Source organism: Zootoca vivipara, chromosome 6, assembly GCF_965207765.1.
Source record: "Zootoca vivipara chromosome 6, rZooViv2.hap1.1, whole genome shotgun sequence".
Lineage (NCBI taxonomy): Eukaryota > Metazoa > Chordata > Lepidosauria > Squamata > Lacertidae > Zootoca > Zootoca vivipara.
This window is the reverse complement of record NC_142589.1, coordinates 44449960-44466963: the sequence shown is the minus strand read 5'-3', so window position 1 is coordinate 44466963 and position 17004 is coordinate 44449960. Positions and strand designations below refer to the sequence as shown.

Below are 17004 nucleotides of genomic sequence, written 5' to 3'. Positions count from 1 at the left end.
GGTTTCCTCCCTCCACATGTAGGTCATACATAGATATGTTATATGACCAGTGGACCCCTGCTATGGAATTATTGTGAAAAGCCAAATTGGAATTGATGGAAATATTTGTGGTGGACATGAAACTTCAGTATTACATTTTTTCCTTTTTTTAATTTTTAAAAACAAAGCTTTATTGATTTTTTTTTACAAATTACAGAAATAAAACATAAGATGTAAATAAAATGACATTTGTGATTATTTCAATACACTTAAATCCCCGATATATATTTCCCCCCTTATCCCGCCCCCTATCCCTTCTCCTCCCCTCCCCTTTTACTTCTCAGCCACTGCTATGTAACAATTGTGGGTTCCCATATGTAACTGCATACCTCCTTTCATGGTTTGTTTCTCTTTTTCCTCATTTGTTTAATTATTTGAGCCTTTAAATATTTGCTGGCAAACTTCAGTATTATATTGAATTGTTGGATCTCAGCCTCCTAATCATAAAACGAGTACGAAATGCATCAAACTTCTGAAGTAAAATGCCATTGAGAGATAGAATCATCACTCCATTAAGTTATGGTGGTCGCAGAAAATTAATATTGTCATATACTTGGTAGGAACCTTTTAATCTTTTTTGTGCCATAATGATTCATTAGCATTCGTGGAAGGCTCACCTGGCACCTTTGTTACTTATATTTAGGTGGCAGACAAAAATATTCCTATTCTCTCAGGCCTTTGGCTAATTAAAGAATCTATGGACCTTTAAACTGTAAGCAGAGTAAAGGAGTATTGCTTTTGTTTGCTATTATATTACGTCTTTTTGTGTTACTATATTGTAAACTGCTCTATGATCTCAGATGAAGGGGGGTATGAAAAGGTCCAAATAAATAAATAAATCTCATTTTTTTTGTCTTGTCCAATAAGTACATACTATGGAGTTCATTGCATGTACAGTCAGACAATCCTAGTTCCATTGATTCCTACCACATGGTGACCACATGGCTCCTATTGTGGGGCTGTTGTCTGAGCCTACCATGTCTCATAACCCTTTTGTGTCTGACGTTATGATTCTAGCCCCCCCCCCAGCATAACCAGCAATTTTATCATCATTAGAATGTACAATATAAATGGAATGTGTTGAGCTTGTAAGAAAATTGGCCCTGGTATTCTGAACATCTCAAGGCATTAGATACGACCTTACTGCACCAAACACCTTTGGAGGTCATCCACAGTACAACAGAACTATGCAGATTTGCTAAAATCATTATGTTTGTACAAGCTGCTGTAGTGTAAATTTGTGGATCTGTTTCCCATACATCACAACATTTTACAATCGAGATATTTTTCTCTGAGAAAGAAATAGATTACATAATTTAATAGCTTGGCTGTAAAGAACATGAAGAAAGCCCTGGAGACAAACGTTCATAGTAACTCATATATGTGGGATTGAGTCTTACCTGCTGCATAATAGTGTATTGTTCACAAAAATATTAGAATGCAATTTTAGATGTGCTTGTACTTAAAAAAAAAATCTTCCAAAGCAACAAAATAGCTTCAACATATGTACTTTTTATTTGCTGCATGCTGTAGCTTGATGAGTGATCAGGAGGGCTGCAAATGAAATTGGAGTGTACAACTAAAAACAGTAATTAGTCTAATACTGGAGGGATGGTGCAAGCATGGAATTCCATAAACCTTTGACTCTATACAGAAAATATAGAGCTTTAATAGCCCAGGCATGACCGTGCTTACTTTGAAGAGGTGTGACTTTAATAGACCATAAGAATGTAAGCAGAGGCCTAGTGGGTGAAACTGAAGGCCCATCTAGTCTAGCATCTTGTTTCACACAGAATCCAAACACAAGCTTCTAGTGAGTCCTCAAGCAAGGCAACACAGGGAAGCGATAGGCTCCCCCCAATGTCGCTCTCCCTCCTCACACCATCAACTGGTATTCATAGATTTACTGATTGTGAACCTGGAGGTAACCATAGGAGCCAACTCCTAAGGGCCGAGATCCCTTCACACAAACACACGCACACACCCAATAAAATATTTGAGGGGGCCACCAAAAGTTGATAGCTATGTGCTGTATCTTGCGTTCGATTATGTGAGGTGGGGCTTACCTTTCCCCTCCACCATATTTTATTCAAGTTAGCACCCTTGACTCTAAACATTATGCCACACTGATAATTCCAAATTCCAAAAAAAAAATGTTTCTGACTTCAGAATGTGAGCAGGTTGTAATAAAAGCAAGACAGTCTGGTGACATCTTAAAGGTTTGCATATTTATTGCACCATAAAGTTTTAACAGATTTATTGTGGCATAAAGATTACTAGGACCCACTTGAATCTGATCAAATGGGCACTGGACCATGAATATGCAGTATATAACATGATGAATCTGCAAGATGAAGACGCTTACTATTGCACAGCCTCAGATTCATAAAGAGGTTGTTGGGGGGTGGGATCGGGGGAGGGAGATTGCAATAATTTAGGCCAGAACCAAGAACTTCACATTTAATAAAAAATTAGATCCGATGTTAATCAATTGCCAGTGGTTGCAAGAGGATATTCTGAATCAGAATTCTAGCTTTCAAGGCACACAAACCATGGAAACATGTTCCAGCTTGTTTTGTAGTAATACAAGAACTAGAATGCTGAGTCTGAGCAGAGGATGTATGTGTGTGTGTGTGTGTGTGTGTGTGTGTGTGTGTGTGTGTGTGTGTGTATATATATATATATATATATATATATATATATATATATATATATATATCTCACACCTGGATTTCTGTCCTACATATGTTAACAATTTACCCCCATGATGGATTCAACTGAGTAGGATATTAAGAGATATGTATTTCTAATACCTCAAAATAGGGCCTCTGTTCTGTAGTATGTAACTGACTTAACATTCAGTGGTAACTATCTATACAGGGATTTGAGCACCACTGTTGAGTAAATATGGTGGGTTAATTTGGAAACATTTCTCCCTGTCATGTACCAGGGCAATTTAATATAATGTAAGGAGTCCTGTATAAGGTCAACCAAGATTAGCCCAGGGCTGACTACATGACGTGTGTTTTATTTAGAATACATGCTTGGGTGGTTGATGACATTTGAATGGGGGGAAAAACTGGAACAAAATTGATCTTGCTTGCTCAATGAATGCATTGTATAATCAGACCCGTGGGAGAACCTTCTTTAGGTCAGTCAAGGAAAAGTTGCATGATGTGTAGAAGTTCAGTGACCAGTGGAGCCAAATTATTTCTTGCCAATTACAGCTACATAATAACCCTGTTTTGTTTTGTTTTGTTTTAAAATGTATTACTTTTTCAGCTATGTCTTGTTGTCATGTGTGTGCTTTGCAGTAACATTCAGAGGTATGAGTGTTACAGCTGAAGAGAGAAAGTATAAATCAGGCATCCCCAAACTTTGGCCCTCCAGATGTTTTGGACTACAATTCCCATCTTCCCCGACCACTGGTCCTGTTAGCTAGGGATCATGGGAGTTGTAGGCCAAAACATCTGGAGGGCCGCAGTTTGGGGATGCCTGGTATAAATCATTCCTCCCTGTGTATTGTGATCTTGGTAACAATCACCCGACAGCTGTAATGTGTTTGAGATACCCTCGAGATACAGCTGCATGCTACATATGCTGGTCTCCCCACACACTTGTCCCTGACTCCCCCAGTAAGCTAAGGTGTCCAACAAGCCAGGAGGCTAGCATAGTGACTCTGCCCTACCAGCAAACAAATTCTGGTAATGTGTGGTTGAAACCATAGATAAAAGAGGCTCCTCCTCCCAAAGCTATTTAAATGTAAAATAATAAATAAATGTTCAGTGATTGACTGGATTAGGAAACTATGTTCACATGCTGACATCCATTGAAGGGATAAAAGGAAGTACTTTTTCATGGAGTGCATAGCTAAATTTTGGAACCCATAGGAGGCAGTGATGGCCAGCAACCTTGATGGCTTTAAAAGAGGATTAGACAAATTCATGGAGGAGAGGGCTATTGATGACTATTATGCTATTCATGGCTACAGTACTAGGCATGATGGCTATGCTCTGCCTCCACAGTTGGAGGTAGGATTGCTTCTGAATACCAGTTGCTGGGAGCCATAAGTGCATAGCTGCCAAGTTTTCCCTTTTCTCGCGAGGAAGCCTATTCAGCATAAGGGAAAATCCCTTTAAAAAGGGATAACTTGGCAGCTATGTAAGTGGGATGAGAATGCTTTTGGCCACTTTGAGAACAGGTTGCTGGACCAGATGGGCCATTGGTCTGATCCAGCAGACTTCTCTTGTGTTCTTACATCCTGCACATAAAAAATAAGTTGATCCAAAACAAGAGAGCATTTCCTGATTTTATTCAGGATGCAATGACCTACCAGGTAACAAATCATTTTCTTGAACATATATTGGTTCTTGCCGGATGGCATGTTCTGAGCTCATTGTTTTGATTAATGAAGCAAAACACAGGATCTGAAACAAAGCTTCTTGGATTAGAATTTTTATTTTGATGTTGATTACAATTGAAGTAGATATACAGTGGTACCTTGGTTTACAACCATAATCCGTTCCGGAGGTCCATTTGTAAACCAAAACAGGTTGTAACCCAAGGCGCACTTTCGCCAATGGGGCCTCCAAAAAAAATTGTTCGTAATAATAATAATAATAATAATAATAATAATAATAGGTTGTAATCCAAAAAAAGGTGTGCAAACCGGGACACGCACTTCCGGGTTTGACATGTTTGTAATCCAAAATGTATGCAAACCAAGACATATGCAAACCAAATTACCACAGTAATGATATGCATTTGAGAGTTGATCATCTGCTCTGTGTTTGGCCTTGCAAAACGGTTTTTCTTTCTCCATAGGCCTCAGTACGGTGGCAAATTCTGTCAGAGCTCAAGTCGCATTTATCAACTTTGCAATGTTCAACCATGCATGTCTAGTAGCCCTGACTTCCGTGCCCAACAGTGTGCTGAATATAACAGCAAACCTTTTCGTGGATGGTACTATAAGTGGAAGCCCTACATGAAAGTGGAAGGTAAGCCAGGAACAGCATGCAACCAGTTTCTGATATGTCTTGCATTATTCATTCAAAATTCTAATACCCTGCCTTGCCATCATAACAGACCCTCAAGACACTTTTCAACAAATTATAGAGATAATCGACAATAAAATCCTTAATAACAACAGCGGCAGCAGTATAAGCTGTTGACAGCAACACAGAGAAATATTGTTTATGAAAAGTTCAGGCATTTAAAGATTTACTTAATCTGACAGTCCATAAAGAGAGATGTAGCTGGAGGAGAATGGTTGTAATGTAGTGGCTGAGAGACTGAGAGTTGCAGCTAATGCTAGTCATAATCAAAGCAGCCCCTTGAAGTAAATGGACATCAATAGCTTAAGTTCATTAATTTCCATGGGTCAACACTAGGTAGCATTTAGTTAGATACAAACCAAAGCTGCAAATCAGGAAATCCCTAGTTTGAATCTCACCTCTGCCATGACCCCACAAGGTGGTTCTAGGGAACCACTCCATTTCAGCTTCAGTTTTCCCAGCAGGAATATGGAGGATAATTATATTGTGTTATCCAACAGCAGAGGTAGTGTGCTTTAGGCCTCTATCTGCCTCTCAGGACTCTCCCCAGGCCACACTTCCTCCCTAGTCACACAGCCACCCCCCTGGCCACCCCCCTGGCCACCCCCCTCACTAGCCCAGCTTTGCACCCTTAGGTGTTTTTCCTGGCTGGAAAGTGTCCATGAACTTTGAGGGATATTTAGTGGACTAAGACCTGGGTGATCAGTTTTAAAATCACTACTCAGCCATGAAGTTTACTGTGTGATCTCGGACCAGTCATTCTCTCTCAGCCTAACATAACCCTCAGGGCTGTTGTAAGGATAACATAGCAAAAAGCAGACCAATGAATGCTACATTGGAGGAAGGGTGGAAGCAATATAAATCTAATACTGATAAAATAATGAATGGTAACAATCACAAATCCACCTCCAGCCTGCCTGTCCCTGATTTTGAATTGGGGTGTGTGTGTGTGTGTGTGCTGGTGTGGCCAGGTGGTAAGTTATGTTCCAATTTGCTGGGCCATTCAGAAACCGTATGATTATTTACACAAATGTTCTTGCTACCTATGTTCATTTTATTCCTTGCACTATCATCCGTCTCCAGGATGGAATGGCAACACTGTTTAATTATTTTACTCCATAATTTGCCCTTTTAATGTCTTTTCAGAGGAAGATCGCTGCAAACTATACTGCACTGCAGAAGACTTTGACTTTTTCTTCGCAATGTCCAACCGAGTGAAAGATGGAACCCCTTGCTCCATGAACAGAGATGATGTGTGCATTGATGGGATTTGTGAAGTAAGGCTAAGCTAAAAGGTTTTGGTTTTTTTGCCACTTTGCTTTTTTACAGCTCGGTGGTAGAGCAAATGTTTTGCATGCACAAGGTCCCAGCTTCAATCCCTGGCACCCCCAGTTTTAAAAAAGAGTATGTTGGTAGCAGGCAATGGAAAACCATATTTGTCTGAAACTTAGGTAGTTTTAGCCAAGTGGCATACTGGACTGTATGAACCAATGGAACTGAGGCCTTTTCTGCATATACATTTAACATGATGTGATACCACTTTAAACACTCATAGTTTTCTCCAAAGAATTTTGGGAGCTGTAGCTTAAAGGTGCTGAAATTAATTCCTTTTTGGACATGTTGAATTAGAACTAGAACTTGTTCCTTTTAAAAATGAACTTTGCAAGCTGGGGGGGGGAGTACCCTAACAGTCTAATGTACCCTTTTAGTCTTTCACTCATGTTTTCTTTGTTGCAGCAAGTTGGGTGCGACCGTCAGCTTGGATCTAAAGCTGTTTTGGATGCATGCGGAGTTTGCAAAGGAGATAATTCAACATGCAAGTTCTTCTCTGGCCATTATTTGACCCAACATAGAACTAATGGTAAGAAAACCCATTGAGCTAGGACTTTGTGGTATATCTTCCTCTGCACTGTGATTTCTCGTAGTTCAGGATTCCCGATGTGCAAAACTGAGATGAGATAAAATATGAGATAAAAGTTAGAGGTGTATGTGGCAGCAAATCTGTACCTTCCACAGAGATAGAGTTGTCTTAAAAATGGACCCTTTCTTTGTTCCACAGGTAAACTCACCCTTCCACAGATAACAGTAGATCATCCTACCAACCTTTTGCCCAGGCCCATCTCATCCCACAGAGAGGCCATGGCAACTCTACACATACAAAGAGCCCTGAAAATTTACATGGTCGGACCTTAGTCATTTTGGATGATTGACCCCCTTCCCCCCCTTTCTTCCCTTAAAACTGGGTCAGAAAGTTTTCTCTTCCACTCTTGCTAGGTGGATCGAGGCCTGCATCTGCATGGTCTGTGGTGTCCAAAGGATATCACTGCTCATTTTATGATTCAACTAAACAAGTTTATTGTGTTAGCCAAAGGCCATGACAATTGCAATATACTAATAACATAATAAACACCAATTTTATTAGCGTGCTGGCAACCTTCTCAATTAATGCCCCCTGTGAGATGTGTGCTGGGCATCCATATGGACCATATGGACACCTTCAGCCAGCACTACAAGAACCTGCCCAAAGGAAATTTTGCTCTGGTTCTTGCTTGTATTCCCAAAGCCTTGCCTGTCTATGGCCATATTGTAGCCAGAAAATTGTAAGTGGGGTTCTGTATTACCAGAAATTATTGCCTGCCTAGAGCAGAACTGATAAGGTCCATGATCTGTGGATAATAGTCTTACCTTTTACAACAGAAAAAAGCCTGTGATATTCTGGTTTGATTAAAAGGAAATGCTTTTACGACTGGAATGAAATCCTACATTACAACTGGAATGAAATCCTACATTTTCTCCAACTTTTAGATTATTACCCAATTGTTACGATTCCAGCAGGAGCCCGCAGCATTGAAATCCAGGAAGTGCAGATGTCTAGCAGCTACCTTGCAGTGCGCAACTTGAGCAAAAGGTATTACCTAACAAAAGACTGGACAATTGATTGGCCTGGGAAATTCTATTTTGCTGGGACCATGTTTGAGTATCAGCGCTCGTTTAGCCATCCAGAGAGGCTTTCTGCAAGTGGGCCAACTAATGAGACACTCATATTTGAGGTAAGCTTTCTTCTCCTCATTCTTTTCTTGATGCAGACAAACTGAGCTTGGTGCAGCATCTGTCCAACAGGTTAAATCGCACAAAAGAACAGGAAGTCATGTTCCTATTTAGGATTGTAAGCATAGTCATGCTGGAAGGTTTTAAAGCATGGTTTACAGAGGTATGAGACATATTGTCTTGGGTGTTCTAGAGAATATCGTTCCTGTCAGCCAGGGTGAGGGGTGGGGGTGTTTGCCCTCATTCCTCCATTGCCTAAAGACTTGGGTAACTTCAGATGCTCGAGGGGGGGGATCATGTGACAGCCTGAAGGCCAGCATTCACTTTTCCTGCATTTCATATTGATGCTGAAGATGTTCTGATAGCTGTTTGAAAGATTAAAAGGTAAAGGGACCCCTGACCATTAGGTCTAGTTGTGACCGACTCTGGGGTTGTGGCGCTCATCTCGCGTTATTGGCCGAGGCAGCTGGCATACAGCTTCCAGGTCATGTAGCCAGCATGACAAAGCCGCTTCTGGTGAACCAGAGCAGCACATGGAAACATATCTGAAACAATATGTGAAACAAAACACAGCAATCTTTTAAAATAATTGACATGAAATACTTTCAACGCAAAAGGTACAACCCTGTGCATCTTAACTTGGAAGTTTAACTGTATTCAGTGGTGATGGTGATTACAGCTGCTACTACTACAGCTTCTTCTTCTTCTTCTTCTTCTTCTTCTTCTTCTTCTTCTTCTTCTTCTTCTTCTTCTTCCTCCTCCTCCTCCTCCTCCTCCTCCTCCTCTTCCTCTTCCTCTTCCTCTTCCTCCTCTTGCTACTACTAGCAAAATAAGTACGTGGATGAGAAACAAAAGTAGGCAGAACATGGGGAGTCATTTTGGAATGCTTCTTGATGTCAAAAGAATGCATTATGTATAGGTTGCTGTTTGTGAATTTACAGAGCCTATAAAAACAGATACAGTGGACACTCAGGTTGCGAACGTGATCCGTGCGGGAGGCCTTCCGCAACCCGCAGCATTCGCAACCCGCAGCACAGCACCACGCCACGGCTGCGCACGTGCAGGTTGTGATTCAGCACTTCTGCACATGCACAAAGCGTGATTTAGTGTCTCTCCGCATGCGCGAGCGCCGAAACCCGGAAGTAACCCGTTCTGGGTTCGGCGCGGGACGCAACCTGAAATGACGCAACCTGAAGCATCTGTAACCCAATGTATGACTGTACTGTACAACTAAAAATAGCATCTCTCTAGTGGATTCCAAACTTAATCCTGCAAAAATAGTCAGATTCTGACTGGATGGTGGAAAATAGACCAAAATGGCAGACATATGACCACCTGGCATTGCAAATCAATGTCAGCTTTTAGCACATGGTTTTGGTAATGTAGATGAGTTGCCTTGAGTGGAGACATGCAGATTTTTTTTAAAACGTTTAACACTAACATGTTTTGTTGAAATTCCAGCAAGGGTAATTTAAGGTCATCTGGTTTCAATTTATAAAACTTATTTAAAGACTTAGATGGGAGGTGGATTGGCTTTTGACAAAGAAGACCCCATTCCTGGTTCATCATTGCTTGCACTGTAACTTAGCCTTAAAACTTTAGAAAGACAATGAAGCCATGATCAATCTTAGGTTTGAGCATGGATTCATTTTTGGGTTCAATTTTCTGTTCTCCAATTTTCAAATTCTATGTGTGTGGATTATGTATTTAGAGATGAGCAAATCTGTCGCTTTCAATTTCTCTGCTTCTCATTTTCTCCAGTCTTATATTCAGTTCTCCACATTTACCTGTCATTGGCCTTATGAAACTCATCAGCATTTTACTGTGATTTTCTCTTAGTATATAATTTCTTATGCAATTGTGCCTAATATACACATTTTTGCAAAAGAAACACACCCTAATATACTGTATTTGTGTATGCTCTCCTTTACTTAACTAAATGCATTTTTGTACATATTACTTGGCTAGAGAGCTGCATTGCAAAATTCAGAAAATTGCAAATTTTAAAAGATTGCTGTGTTTTGTTTCACATGTTGTTTCAGAAAGTGCAAATTAGGTAGGTTCACCTTTAAATGTGAGCTGAATCAAATTCTTCCCTATCCCCCCTTAGGCCTAAACTACTTGTCAAACAGAATTCCGTGAATCTTCCATCTATGTGTTTTGTTTTGTAAACCCAAAGGAACAGAGGGAAGATTGGGTAAACCACTGAGCCTAGGGCTTGCTGATCAGAAGGTCAGCGGTTTGAATCCCTGTGACGGGGTGAGCTCCCGTTGCTCAGTCCCAGCTCCTGCACGTCAAAATGCAAGTAGATAAATAGGAACCGCTACAGCGGGAAGGTAAACGGCGTTTCCGTGTGCTGCTCTGGTTCGCCAGAAGTGGCTTTGTCATGCTGGCCACATGACCTGGAAGCTATACGCCAGCTCCCTCGGCCAATAATGCGAGATGAGCGTGCAACCCCAGTCGGTCATGACTGGACCTAATGGTCAGGGGTCCCTTTACCTTTACCTTTACCTTTACGAGAAAGGCAGACGGAGAGTGATTAAGTAAAGGTGTAAAGACCGAGTATCTTTCCCCTTGTGGGAGCAAAAAGCAGTTCGGGGAGGGTGATTTTCAGTTGGGGAGTTTTCTCCGGTTTACATTAAAGTGAACTAACCTAATTTAAAGTTTCTGGATTAATATGCAGATTAGAATGCAGTTAACAATAGGATTGCAGATATCTCCAACCTTTGTGATACCAATTTTGTTTGAAAATGAATATAAAAATGTGTACTCAAATGGATATTTTAGGCAGAATGCATGGGAAAGCATGCAAAGTTACATATTTATTTTAAGGGTGAAATTCATGCAAAATGTGCACAAAGTGCCTATTGTAGAGAATAGTGTGTAGAAAAATATGTGTAATTTAAATGTGTGTGTCTTTATTTTTTTAAAAAAAGTCTCCAGAAAATGGGATGGAACAGACTTGGGACTGAACATTTGTAAAGTTGACATGGAACAGAAATAGACTGATAGGCCCATCCCTGTTTTTGAGCTAAACAATACTAGGAGGGGAAATAGGGCAAATCTCCCAATTTGCTTTGCTTCCACTCAGAGGAAGCTTGCTCCTGGCTGATTTGGATTATAAATAAAATCAAATGCTGAGCAAAGAGTCCCAGGCTTAATGTATAGTTTCAACCTCAGATTTCAAGTCTGATACCCTGTTTCTCATATTTTAAGACATACCCATAAAATAAGCCATAGCAGGATTTTTAAGCATTCAATGAATATAAGCCATACCCCGAAAATAAGACATAGTGATAGGCGCAGCAGCAATGCCGGCTGCGGCAGGAGGAGGAGGAAAAAAATAAGACATCCCTTGAAAATAAGCCATAGTGTGTTTTTTTGAGGAAAAAATAAATATAAGACATGTCTTATAATATGAGAAACACGGTAGAATGACCTATATCGGTTTCTCCAGGCACTCTGTCAACAATCAGTAATAACATTAATCTGATAACAAAACCACCTGCTTCCATCTTTTGAAATGGTCTGCCATGTGTGAAAACTTTAAGAAGGTTTGGGTAAAAAAAAGAAGATCACAATATAAATGGGAATATTGCAGCTTTCAACAAAACTGTCTCATATTGAATGAGGGAATTACCAAACTGTCATAGAATTGGATAAGTTTATCTCCACTGCAACATGTAAGAGAGGGATGGGACATTAAACAAAGTGGCAATCATTCACAAGAAGCAAAGGTGTCAGGGTGGAGAGAGAAAAGAGACAAGGCAAAAAGGAACCTACTATCAATGCAGGAAAGAGATGTCTAATTAAAATCGATAAATCATTTCTTCCCCTCTTTGGTGATGGGAAAATGAAAAAAGGAAGCCAGGTGGAAAGATTTTGCTGATAATTTAGGCTAGCAGTCACTGGGTGAAAGCCAGCTTGGAGTTTGAAAGCCTTGCTTTTATTATTAGCTACTAGATAATTTAGCTCTGATTTCCCCTAAAGAAAGTGTGTGTTGGACAAAGCAAAGCCTGGCTTATGAGATACAGATGTAAATTCAATGTAAGGGATAAAAGGGTTCTGCTTAAGTGAAAAAGATTAGATGGGCTCTATCCTTTAAATGGGTGCCGTTTGCACATGATGTTTACAAAAGAAGAGGGAGCGAGAAATATATACCATGACAAATATAAGCCAGCTGAAGAAGAAATGAGATCATAGGAGGACCTTTCAAAGGCTACCTTTTCCTGTCAATGCCCTCAGTGGGCTTGTGTGAACTCTCCATTTTTCATGTCACTTTTAAGATTTGCTTTCTAAATGCCCTCTAGAAATAGCAAGGCACATAAAACCTCCCTGTCTTCGATTTCAAGATTTTTCTCAGTACATGCAAGTCGGAGTTGCCCACCCTAAAGTTTATTTGAGTGTGTTCCACAGTCATTCTGAAAAGTCCCTCTGCAAGAAGTCTGCATTTTCCACTGTGGACGAGATCCATTTGTAGCACTCTGGTTTCATAATGGATTTTCACTAGTGCAGCCCATCAGGGCTAGTAGTCATTGACAGCCTTATCCTCCTTCTAGGAAGGAGCTGATACATACACACACTCTCTTTCTGCTGCTCCAGAGTGTAGCTTCTGGATCAGTGTCCAGAAGAGGGTGACCAAGACGGTGATTTCTCTAGAAGCAAAATCCTATGATAAATGGTTGAAAGAGGTTAATAACAACAACAACAACAACAACAACATATTATTATTATTATTATTATTATTATTATTATTATTATTATTATTATTATTATTATTTATACCCCGTTGGTTTCCCCAGCCAACAGAAAGATAAAATAAAATAACCAATTAAACATTAAAAGCATCCCTAAACAGAGCGGCTAGATTGAAAAAAATATTAATTAGGATTATAGGGCAAGACCAACAAGGATTTTTACCGGGAAGAAAATTGGCAAAAAATGTGAGAGTGGTACTGGATCTATTGGAATATTTGGATTGGTCTCCGGGGAAGAGGGCAGCCTTTGTCTTTTTAGATATAGAAAAAGCCTTTGACTCTCTATCTTGGAAATTTATGAAAAGATCATTAAAAGAAATTGGAATAGATGATAAATTTATGAGAGGAATTAATTCAATATATAATAATCAAACGGCTAAGTTAATATTGAATGGAGAGGTATTAGAGGATTTCGCAATAAAGAGGGGAACAAGACAGGGCTGCCCTCTATCCCCGTTGTTATTTATAATATCAATAGAATTTTTAATAGTGGATATTAAGAAGGAGGAGGAAATTGAAGGAATCAGAGTGAAAGATAAAAATTTGAAGATAAAAGCTTTTGCGGACGATATGATTGTAATGTTAGAAGAACCAGAGATTTCAATCAAAAAATTAGAGGAGATATTAAATTCTTTTGAAGAAATATCAGGATTAAAAATTAATGAAAAAAAGACAAAAATGATGTTGAAAAATGTGGGACAATTGGACAAAAGCAAATTGCAACAAATTTCAAATTGGGAAATTGTGAATAAATTTAAATATTTGGGTATCATAATTAGTATTAATAATATAGATTTATATGAAAATAATTATGGAAAATTATGGAGGGAAATAAAGAAAGATATGGAGAGATGGAGGGGCTTAAATCTCTCTCTCTCAGGTAGGATAGCAACAATAAAGATGGCAATTTTACCAAAAATTTTATTTTTATTTCAAATGTTGCCTATATTGGGGGAGAGAAAGATTTTTGAAGAATGGAGGAGAGATTTAAGTAAATTTATATGGTTGGACAAGAAACCAAGGATCCAGTACAGATTACTTACGGATGTTAAAAGTAGAGGGGGGTGGGGGGTACCAGATTTGAGACTCTATTATGCATCATCGTGTATGTGCTGGCTTAAAGATTGGTTAATATTAGAAGATGAAGAGTTACTAGAGGTGGAAGGATTTAGAAACGTTGGGGGATGGCATACATATTTATTAGAAATAGAGAAAGGGAAAAATAAACAATTTAGTAATCATGTGATCAAAAAATCAATATTTAAGATTTGGAAAGAATTTAAAAATCTAATGGAACCGAAGATACCATGGTGGGCCTCGCCCTTCGAGATGACAGCCCTAGGGAGAAGGTGGAAAAAAGGAAGATGGTTGACGTACCAAGAGGTTTTGGTGAGTGAAGAGGGACAATGGAAACTAAAACCATATGAAGAGATCAAGCAGTACTGCAACAGTTGGTTGCAGTACGTACAGATTCAAAGCCTTTTTCAGGAACATAAAAAAATAGGATTTACTATTGGAAAGTCAAAATTACAAGAATTATTAATAGAAAATAAGGAAAAGCCATTATCAAAAATATATAAATTCTTGTTAGAATGGGAATTAAAAGATGAAGTAGTTAAGGAGGTAATGATAAAGTGGGCACAAGATTTAGGGAGGCCGATCTATGCAGCACAATGGGAGAGTATATGGAAGGTTTCAATGCGATTCACGGCTAGTATGAATATAAAAGAAAATATCTTAAAACTCATTTATAGATGGCATTTGACTCCCAGTAAATTGGCCAAAATATATAGGAATGATTTAGATAATTGTTGGAAATGCGGCGAGAAAGGAGGAAATTTTTTTCATTGTTGGTGGGCCTGTGGAAAAATATATAAATGGTGGGACGAAATCTATGAAGAAATGAAAAAAATGTTGAGGTTGACTTTTAGAAAAAAACCAGAGTATTTATTATTGAGCATTATCCCAGAAAATATTCCTGAGAACAAAAGAAATATTTTTTTGTATGCGAGCGTGGCAGCGAGACTAGTGATAGCTAGGAAATGGAGGAAGGAAGATCTACCCACAATCCAAGAATGGCAATTAAAATTGATTGAATTTATGAATCTAGAAAGAATGACGGCAGCAATTCGGAATACTTCTAAGCAGAAATCTAAATTGGAATGGGGAGTGGTAGAGGAATATTTTAAAAGAAATGGTGTTAAAACAGAGTTGATGATCTGTTTAAATTAGATAGTCATGAGGAAAATTAGAATCTGGAAAATGTTAGTGTGATAAAACAAAATTAATCGAAATTAAGATAGACATGATAAATGAAGGAACACAATTTTTAAAATATATTTAGAAGACAAGCGGTGGGAAATGACTCGGAAGGTAACTCTTTTATCCTTTTTCTTTATTTTTTTTCTTTTTTCTTTTTCTGTTTGTTTTTCTTTGATTGGGAATAAGTGTATGATTGTATGATTGTGTATGATTTTATGATTTTAACTTGTTATGCTTTTTGAAACTTAATAAAGATGAATTTTAAAACATAAAAAAAAAAACAGAGCTGCCTTCAGATGTCTTCTAAAAATCTGCAGAAGAGGTGATCTGATTGCCATCTCCAACCAAAGGGTAGGATCCAAATCAATAGTTCCACATTATAAGGAAAGGGATTTAGATTAAACATAATGAGGAACATCCTGCTTGTATGAAGTGTTTGACAGTGGAGCAGATTGGCTCAGGAGGTGATTTACAGTGGTACCTCTACTTACGAATAACTCTACTTACGAATGTTTCTACTTACGAATGGAGCTCCGTCCGCCATCTTGGATGCGGTTTAGATAGGATTTTTTCTACTTACGAATTTTTTCTCCCAATGCATTCCTATGGGATTCAACTTACATTTTTTTCCGACTTACGAATGTGTGTTCGAAATGCATTAAATTCGTAAGTAGAAGTACCACTGTACTCTCCTTCATTAGAGGATGATAAGTAGAGGCTGGATAGCCACCTATCAGGATACTGTAGCATTAGACTTCCTGTATTAAATATTAGTGGCTGGTGCTCACTGGTACTGGTTAAAGCAAAAGGCAAGATGGCCAGCAGTAGATGGAGCCAGAGTCAATGATAGGCAGTAGCAACTAATTTTAGTTTGTTCCCAGCCTCTTCCATGACTTTTGATATCCCTTCCAACTTTATGATTCTACTTTATGAATCTATAACCACAGTGTTACTTTATAGACCTAAATACCATAGTTGGTACATGATGCGGGTGGTGCTGTGGTCTAAACCACTGAGCCTCTTGGGCTTGCCAATCAGAAGGTCGGCAGTTCGAATCCCTGCAATGGGGTGAGCTCCTATTTTTCTGTCCCAGCTCCTGCCAACCTAGCAGTTCAAAAGCACACCAGTACTAGTAGATAAATAGGTACCACTGTGACGGGAAGGTAAATGGTATTTCTGTGCACTCTGGTTTCTGTCACAGTGTTTGTTGCATCAGAATTGGTTTAGTTATGCTGGCCACATGACCCAGAAAGCTGTCTGTGGACAAACACCAGCTCCCTTGGCCTGAAAGCGAGATGAGTGCCAGTTGTCAAAGCCTGTGGTCTGAATTTGCAGGAAAAAAACTGTTAACCGTCCAGGGGTCCTTTACCTTTACCTTTACCTTTTACATGCCATTCCACATTTGCTGGCTCAGCAAATCTTTAAAACATCCATTGATTATTATTATTATTTTATTATTATTTATTATTTATACCCCGCCCATCTGGGCGGCTTCCAACAAAGATTAAAATACATTAAAATATCACAGATTAAAAACTTCCCTAAACAGGGCTGCTTTTAGGTGTTTTCTAAATATCAGGTAGTTGTTTATCTCCTTGACCTCTGATGGGAGGCCGTGCGACAGTGCGGGTCAAACAACGACTAAACCTGCCTCCTCGGTAATGACATGGTCTGGTCTTAGCGTAACTCCTCCTCCTACCTGTGACCACTGAGGCCCCAGTGCATCCCCCCCCCCCCGTGGAATCTGCCTTAGCCATTTTGTTGGCCCTGACCCCTCCCCTTAAAAACAAGATAAAAACCTCTATTTAAAAAAGCAGCAAAAAAACAGAACAAAACCAAAAACA

At 39.2% G+C, this 17004-nt stretch overlaps 1 protein-coding gene across 1 annotated transcript in view; it reads left to right on the top strand.

Annotated features, from left to right (window-relative positions):
• Positions 1-17004, top strand: part of ADAMTS18 (ADAM metallopeptidase with thrombospondin type 1 motif 18) — a 103370-nt gene that overhangs the window by 60589 nt on the left and 25777 nt on the right. The window contains exons 13-16 of the mRNA XM_035118770.3: positions 4864-5036; positions 6240-6370; positions 6831-6954; positions 7899-8143. Of these exons, the coding sequence (XP_034974661.3) occupies positions 4864-5036; positions 6240-6370; positions 6831-6954; positions 7899-8143 (673 nt within the window). The remainder of the gene's footprint in view (positions 1-4863; positions 5037-6239; positions 6371-6830; positions 6955-7898; positions 8144-17004) is intronic.